We start from the raw sequence: 8,865 nt of genomic DNA, 5'->3' as shown, positions 1-8,865 counted from the left end.
AGCTAATAATGTATTATTGGTTTCTGAGGGATAAGCCTGTGATTCATCAGTCTTGTATCAGACTGCACTGCTAATTCTTGTTCTCAGGAAATACGGAGGCCTAAGGAGAGGGACAGGGTAAGGGGAATGGCCAGTCAGTGGAGCAGTCAGAACACACACAGCATTTATTGATTAAGCTTACAGTGGGGAACATCAAAGCTTAGAGTGAAAGCTTACAGCAAAAGATTTCCCCAATGACTTAGTGAATTCAGCTACAACAGAATAAAAATGGTGGTATGGCATGTCCAGTCCCAAGCCAGATGAGATCCAGGTGAAGGATGTAATGTGTACTTGAGGATCCTGCACCACCAGTGAAGGCTGAGATTGAGCTTAAGGAGAAAAGGATGACCGTAGTTCCTAGATTGAGCCTACTGAACAAAACAGCCATAGATTTCAGCAGTAGATATCTTCAGGGAGCCAAGTGAGCAGACAGACAAGAAACATGGTTGCAGAGACCAGAGAAAACAAAGGACTATAGGAACTTGAAGGTTTGGGTGGGAGGCCACCTTTTTTGGACCCTACAGGACCATAGAAACCCACCTCCCTATAGGGTCAGACGCCTCCTTGAAGGAAAACAGTGGGTTGAAGGGAATATGAAAGTCTGAACATTTACCAGCTATGACTAGGTTTTTAGAAAAAGAATATGCAGAAAGATGATGAGATAGCACTGGTAGGCACTTTGTGTGTTCATTCATTCAATAAATAGCCATTGACTGTCTCTTATATACCGCGCCCTAGGATTCAACAGACCCTAATCCTTGTCTTCCTGTAGTTTACATTCCAGTAATGGTAGTTCCAAAGTGAAGCTATAGGAAAAGAAGAAAACAGCTTAATTAGAAAAACTAGAGATACTACAATTTATTTTCACATTTGAATAGCAGTGTGTTATATTTTTAAACCCACAACAGTGGGGATGAAGAGTGTTCTGGTGGTATGCACAGCCTCATTGTGGTTAAGAAAAGCTAAAAATAACTACAGAGCTTATTCTTGTTTGGACACCAAGTTTAAATAACTTGACATGTTATCACAGGGTCAGTAATAGAGTCATAAAAATTTGGAGCTGGAAAGGATCTTCAAGGTCATGAGGTTGACTTCTTTTTAATATATATATAATTTTTGAAAAAAAATTGTCTATTTATTTTACAGAGAGTGAGAGAGCACAACCAGGGGGAGCAGCAGAGGGAGAGGGAGAAATTGGCTCCCTGCTGGAGCAGGGAGCCTCATGTGAGGGCTTGATCCCAGGACCCTGGGGATCATGACCTGAGCCAGCTATAGGCAGACACTTAACCAGCTGAGCCAGCCAGGCACCCCATGAGGCTCAGCTTCTTAATTTGATTGCTAAGGGAACACGTGCAGGGAGTTGAGAAAATTGCCGCTAGAGCTGGATGTAAATACATGTGCCTTGACATTAGTCCAGGGCTCCTTATAATTCAACACTGCTTCCATCTGAATCTTAAGAGAACATATTCATTGATTATTCCACCTTGATATCAATAGGTCCTCTCTAGGGTTGGCTGTTGTAAGTACTGGCAACACAATGGGCAATGCAATGATAGATCAGTAGGATTAAGAGGTTCAGAGAATTAAGAGAGTAGATACTCATTAGAGTGATGAGTTGCTCCTTTTCTTTCTCCACAGAATGTGAAATATGGCTCAGAAAGAACCCAGAAAACCTGAGTGACAGAGTCCCCACCAAGGTGACATCCTATTCAGTAGTCATAAAAGCTTGGGTTCAAGAATGAGTCATCTGAATTCAAATCCCAGCTCTACCACCTATGAACTAGCTTTGTAATTAGTTGTGAAACATGTAGCAGGAAATTTGTTTTGGTAGTGGTTATTAGGGAGGGCACATATTGCATGGAGCACTGGGTGTGGTGCATAAACAATGACTTCTGTTACACTGAAAAGAAATAAATTTTAAAAATTAATTAATTAAAAAAATGTGGATGAAATGTTGAAGGTTACAAATGACTTACCTTGAAAGGATACATTAAATTTAGAGTTAGCTCTATGTGATGCCATTCTTGTGCACTTATACAAAGTAGTTTTTTTGCCTAGTGGTAAAGGGGCAGAGTTATGGTTGGTTCATTAGGAATAGTTTACACCCTTCTATTTATCTCATGGTAGAATTGGCCAAGTGGTATTCTGCTTACTTGTGATCTCTCTATCAGATAGATAAATAAAATCTTAAAAAAATACATAACTTGTGACATTTTGTTTAATTAAACTGGGTGAAAAAAAAAAGCATACACTTCTCTCAGGCTGACATTTGCTAGACTTAAGTGGTAAAATGATTACCAATAGATAATTCGTAATCAGTTCTTGGGTTGTCATTAATGTTACATGATTTTTCTACCATTGCATGCTTTTTGGCACTTACATATAACAAATAGAGCCATACAATGGAGTAATAAAATGGGGGGCGGGGAGAAAGAAGAAAAAAACAAGAGAAAGTAAAGCTTACCAATTTCCTAAGATGCTTAAAACAAAATAACATGATACACTTAGTTTTCACTTGATTGGGAAAGTCATGGAGCTGATCTATGTTTTTGTCACACACCACGAGTTATGTTGGCTACACTGATGTGTTTCAACTGAGCCTTTGTACAAATTAAGGAATATTTATTAAGCACCTGTTTTGACAGTCTCTAGCAGTGTGAGTGGGGGAGGGGTATGTATGTGTATGTGTGTGTGTGAGAGAGAGAGAGAGAGAGAGAGAGAGATGTGTAACCACATGGGAGAGCAGGGAATGCTCCTGAAACTGTTAGGCAAGGTCATACTGAAAGAGAGTTTACTATAACAGGAAAAATTTAAACACCATTTCTGATCCCTACTCCCAGGAAAAAAACTATTCATAATAAATTGTATTCAGTTTATTTTATAGGAGAGTTGGCCTGGTTATTTATACAATTAATTTTAGTACTTTACACAGTACAATTGTGTTAATTTAAGGAATATATTTTTGTAATTTAAGCAACAATAGTGGAGTCCTTTTATTGAATACTACATTAAATTTGAATAAGTTAATAAAGCAAACTTTTCTTCCCAATGTTAAATTTAAATGCTCTTTGGTAAAAAGTTTACAAAAACATTTAAGAAGTACATATTTTTCTTTGTGCCAGGTGAATATTTAACTTCCTGGTATTTTCTTATGTCTTTTTAGGTTCTAATATTGGGTTTAAATATGGTGCTTGATATAAATGGGAAGTTAAGCTTTCTACCTTAACCGCTAAAGAGCAAAAGGAAAATAAACTTAACGCAAGGCAAAAATATTATTTTCCTATAATTACTTTGACAACTTTCAGATTCTGCAGTTGATAATAAAGCCTTTGAGCCTCCAGTTAGATTTTATACTTGGCTTGTCATTTGACCTGTACCTTGGCTAGATGTTTACTAGTATTTGTGTTGCGTTCCTTCCACCCTGTAAGTGAAGAAATCCTCTCATCTTTCTAATTCAAAAGTCAATAAAATTTTAATTTTGTTATTAACAAAAAATTTTGTTAATAACAAAAAGTGAATTTTTAAAAAGTTGTTGAGCTTATTATTCTCTTGGGTTGTGCCTTAGGAGAATTTACGTTAAATTAATAGTAATATAGATACAGAAATCAACTGCCACCCATAAATGCAAAAATACTTCCAGAAGACCTTTGCAGCATGTTATTTCCTACGTGCTTTCCTGTACAAAGAAAGCCAAAGCATATGGTTATAATAATGCATTTATTCCAAAGGTCTGTATATCATTTTGCATATAGATGGTCTCCAGATTTAACTGCAGTATTGCACACATGTCAATTTATGGTTGGATGCTTATTGATGGTGAAGAGAACACTGATTTAGATGTCATTAAGTGAATATATAATATATATTCATTATATGTCATTAAGTGAATATAATATGTAATATGTCTCAGAGATATATATAATATAAAATCTTTTTATTTATGACTTCTTTGTTTATAACTTTACATAATAAATGTGTATTTTTAGAGTATTAGGCCTCATGACTTCTACGCTGCTTCCTTAGCAAGAAGCAAACTAATCATATTTAGAAATAGCATGGCGGTACCATTAAAGCTGGGAAAAAACATAGAATTCAATGAATTATAACCTCATTTTATAAATACAAAAATTGGGGCTCAGATAGGTCAAGAATTTTTCCAACAATGGCCCAGCATTTGCATGTTAAAACTAGGATTAGAACCCACTTATTATTTTTAGTTCAATCCCGTCTCAGAATGATGTCATTAGAAAAATGAAAAGAAAAAAAAGGTATGGATTAGAACTGTGCTCAATATAATCAGTGATTTCTTTGTAATTCTCTTCTTCTTTGTCTTTCCTCTGAAAGGAAGGAAAATAAAAATGTGTTCTTGCTCCTGTGGAGATATTTGGAGAATGCTAAGAACTACACATTGCAACCATATATAGGTCATATCCTCCTCTGTGTTATACGACCCTTATTTGATCATTCAGCTAAAGGCGTGAGTGTTTCTCAATTTCCCCTGCCTTTACCACACATATATTTTAAAAACATTTTAATCATGCTTTGAGATGGTTTACTTTATTATATACTAAACTTCTGGCCTGGAACCTCATGATACTATTGACTGAGTAGGAATTTTGTTAGTGATTCAGATATAGGAATGTCTCCAAAATAGGTTATATTAAAATGTGAGGGTTCATCTTATCTGTAACTAGAACTAGAGTTCCTGCAGTGTGAGCCTAAGTCTTTCAAGTAAAACAGTTTTTAATGTCATTTATTTTCAGCTGTTTAAAACTTACCTCTACTACCTACATTTCTTTCTTTTTATTCTTGAAATTCAAATTTGATCATATCGTATAAAAACCTTGTGTTCCAAGGGAGTTTGGGGGACTTAACAAAAAAAAAAGTGTGTGTCTGTGTGTGTTTTCATATCTTTTTTGTGGTGTCTCCTTGGAAAGTCACTCTGGATACAGACATCTGGGCAAAATGTCATTGATAGAATTGAGCAATTTTTGTTTTTCTAACTTTTGTAGCTCTGGCCAGCTTCACATCGGCTTCTATCAGTTGAAATGATATCTTTGACTTTAGCAAAGTGTAGGCTATTAGGTCATGAGTGCCAAAAATCAGGAGTGGTCTCCACACTACACCCAGTATGGATAAAAACAATATTATAAAATAATTATAATCTTTTGAAACAGAGCCAGCCACACAGCCTGAGCCCATCTTCCTTCGTTAATTTGTATACAGTTCCTATTTTAACAGAAGAAACTTTCAGAGGGTACTCACATGGGACTGCTGAACCAGCTGTACAACTTTTATTTTGAAGAAAAAAGTTGAGCCTCAGAACAGGCTGCTTTAAAGACAGGGAGGGACTTAGCTTTTCCAAGCTTGACCAGCATGTGGAAGGAGTGCTCTCATGGCTGTAAGAACTCAGGGAGCTCCTACCTGGGTGCCACTAGGGTAGGAAGTTTTCTGTTTGTTTTGTTCTGCTTCCGAGGGTCCTGTGCACTTCTCTTTCCTGTATCACCGTGACTGTTGGTGGATTTTGCACACCCTGCTCTGTGGGGGAGTGCCCCAACGTGCCTGTCTTATGTGGCCTCTATGGACACACTGCTCAGCTGGCAGAGAGCAGGGAAGTTTTCTCCCAGCACCCAAAAAGAGAAAGAGGAAACTACTTTTTCCTTCTGGGCTTCTTGCAGCACAATAGACCAGGATAAGCTTCCACATTCTCTCCCTGGATTTCTGGAGTTGGTTTCCAGGAAGAAGTTCAACTTTTACCTTTAAATGGATGACCATGTCACAATCAGGAAGAAACATCTCCAAAGACCCATCTTTAGGTAAGTAATACTACATCCCAGTTGGTTCCAGGGCTATCAGGAAAAATAATTTCTTTCCCTTATCCTTGACTTGGGAATTCTGGCACTAAGCTACAGCAAAGCAATAGAGTGTATCTAAAGTTTAACTTCATGCATACCTACGGAGTCCTTTTATTTTCTATTTTCTGAAACTGTGCACAAGCTCTTATCAAATCCTCAAAATATATTTTAAAAGCAAATTAGCTATTCAGGCACATGGATGACATAGCACTGGAAAAACTTCTAAAGCATTATGCAATCCCATGCTGTTTCCAATGGTTGCACAGCCCTCTAAATTGGAAATACTGTGCTTGGTTATTTCAGCTGATTACACTCAGAGATAATGTTTCAGTGTTGCAAATGCTACTATACCTTTTTGCAGTAATATGTGGGAAGATAAATGCGAATTTGATGGCTGTATACTAAAGAATATATATTTACTTCTAGTTCAGGAGTGTCTTTATGCAGTTTAGGAAACAAAAGGGTGACAGGAAAAATTTTACCTTGTGGTGAAATCTGTGGCCAGAAAAAGTGTAGATACAATATAATAGATTGAGTTAAGGTTTTCTTTGTGGGGGGTGGTGGCTCACTCTTTCTCCTGAGAACAGCAGTTTCTTCATTGACTCTTTAAACCTCGATATTTTAGTTACTTACATACTTTAGAATTCAGAATTAGGAATTTAGAATTTTAAAGAGGCTAGAAAATCAACACAGTTTCTGCCTTTTAAGACAGAAGATCTTAAAAAAAAATCTAGTTATATATCAATTTTGTGGTTCCCCCCAAATAATATCCTAAACAAAGCGGAGATACGACATGTCAGCAAAACTAGACATTAAAGTCAAGTTGCAGTCACTGGTGGTTGATCTAGAATTAAATAGTGGGTAATAGAAGTTTATGGATGGAATTCCTGGCAATCTGCGGTTGTCACATAATGAACAAGAGTGGGCCTCAAGGCATGTTTCATGTATTGATTAAGCATTGTTACAGTATTATTAATAGCAATAATATACTTTAGTAAAGCTTAAAACAAAATGCTGGCTCAACCTGTTTTCCTTGTAAAAATAAATGGGCTCCTGGGTGGATCAGTCAGTTAAAGATCTGCCTTCGGCTCAGGTCGTGATCCCAGGGTCCTTGGATTGAGCCCTGTGATGGTGGCCATGGTGCTGGTTTCCTGCTTAGCAGGGAACCTGCTTGTCCCTCTCCTTCTGCCCAACCCCACCAATACTCCACTTGTGCTTCCTCTCTCTCTCTCAAATAAATAAATCTTTAAAAAAATCATATTTATATATATGGATCTAATATCATAATCTATGTTTACATTTTATGCAGTGACAGTAATAAATAGCCAGAAATCCAGAATGACCCCCAAATGTGTATTCACCTGCCATATTGCCCATGTAATTAATTTCTATTTTCTTCCAAGTGCATTGTTTGACTTCAAAAAGATATGACAGTAGCACAGATGATTCCAAACTCAACCCTACTGAGGCACCATTAGAAGAGGGCACCCGTGGAAACTGAAGAAGAGAAGATTGTGTTGGATAAAGTCAGATCCACTTAGCCAGTATCTTTAGTATGTTACCCCGCTGAGAAACTGTCAGCAATTGAAGCAGGTGGTCCTTCTCCACTGGTTTATGGCGAATCCATATTCCCTACTGATGAACTGTATGCTAAGGTGCCGCTCACAGGGAAGCTGCTGCTCCTCCATGCTTCTGTTCTTTTTCATATAAAGTAACTGGGATTCTTTGCCCAAATAATTAGAATACAGTTTGGTAAATTCAAATAATTACTTCATGATCCTGGTGATGTAGAAGAGAGAACAGAGCTGCCGAGGAGCACATACTTTCACTCAGGCAAGTCTTTCGAGCAAGCGTACAAGTGGTCCCTGACTAAAAACAGGTTAAGGCCACATGTGGAGTTGGGATTGATTGGTCATTTGGCAGATTGATAGATGGCTTTGCTTTTATCGGGATATTGATTTTCTTGGGGGAAAAGGGAAGTAGAGAGTATCCTAATAAGGCATTCCAATGACTAGACATAATTCCTCAGAGAGAGTGTTGGGCTATTTTTTGGTAAAACACAGCATTGACTTTCTGATGGCTAGTTGTACTTTTGGGCAAGTTAGGAAGTGGTTGAAGGTTGCTTTTGGCATCGTATGGCCTTATCCGATGCCCTGCTTCTTTTTTTTTTTTTGGTCTCCTTTCTCTAGTCCCTTGTCTTCTTGGGCTGTTACTGGATTGTCCTCCTTTCACATTGAGACAAAACATTCTCAAGCCTGCCTTTCTGGTCAGAGGCCCAGGTACCAGACATTTCCTTCTCAATATGTACTTGTTCACACCCTATTTCCTAAGGGATTTGCATACTCGTTCTCAGTCGACTTGGTAAAAAATTAGTGCTGGACTGTTTTGTATGTGTTAGTCACAGTTTAACAGAAATTTTGTGAAAATAATATTTTGACTGCTTATAAATAATTCACTTAAAATTTTAATCATTAAGAGAGGATAAATCTGGGATTTTGGGGGGGAAATATCTGACATACTGACATGATTCAGGTTTTTATATACAGACAACTTTCTTCTGCAGCTTAACCAACAGCTTTAATTCAACTCAACCTGGCCTTCTCTGATTGATTAAAAGTGTCCAGAATTTGGACTACTGCACTTGGGGAGGTCTGACCTGATAAAGAAAAACAAACTGTATCTGCCTTCACCTAACATATCATCTAGTATGTACCTAGATAACTATGGCACAGGCAGATGATGGGTGCCAAAAAAGAGGTGATAATGTCCTGGAAAATTATAATGAAACAGATTTCCATGATGACTAATTCTGACACCTAAGTGAACTGAGAGAGATAAGCAAGATTTTTTTTAAAAAATCTGAAACTGAATAGATATCAATTTTTAATTATTTTAAATTAAATTTTAAATTAAATTAAATTTAAATTTTTAATTTAATTGCCTAAATTTCAGACAAGAAAAGTCATCCATC

The 8,865-nt window shown here is 37.1% G+C and overlaps 1 protein-coding gene across 2 annotated transcripts in view; it reads left to right on the top strand.

The window, feature by feature from the left end:
- Positions 1 to 8,865, top strand: part of PDE1A (phosphodiesterase 1A) — a 351,047-nt gene that overhangs the window by 83,824 nt on the left and 258,358 nt on the right. Inside the window, exon 1 of one of the 2 annotated variants that reach the window (XM_059394292.1) lies at positions 5,394 to 5,855. The exons of the other annotated variant lie outside the window; for it this stretch is intronic. Coding sequence (XP_059250275.1) covers positions 5,803 to 5,855 — 53 coding nt within the window. The 5' untranslated portion in view covers positions 5,394 to 5,802. Of the gene's footprint in view, positions 1 to 5,393; positions 5,856 to 8,865 lie in introns of those variants that run through there. 2 annotated transcript variants of the gene reach the window in all.

Source organism: Mustela nigripes, chromosome 3 (genome assembly GCF_022355385.1).
Source record: "Mustela nigripes isolate SB6536 chromosome 3, MUSNIG.SB6536, whole genome shotgun sequence".
Classification (NCBI taxonomy): Eukaryota; Metazoa; Chordata; class Mammalia; order Carnivora; family Mustelidae; genus Mustela; species Mustela nigripes.
The sequence above is the reverse complement of the archived record's forward strand: the minus strand, read 5'-3'. Positions and strand labels throughout refer to the sequence as shown.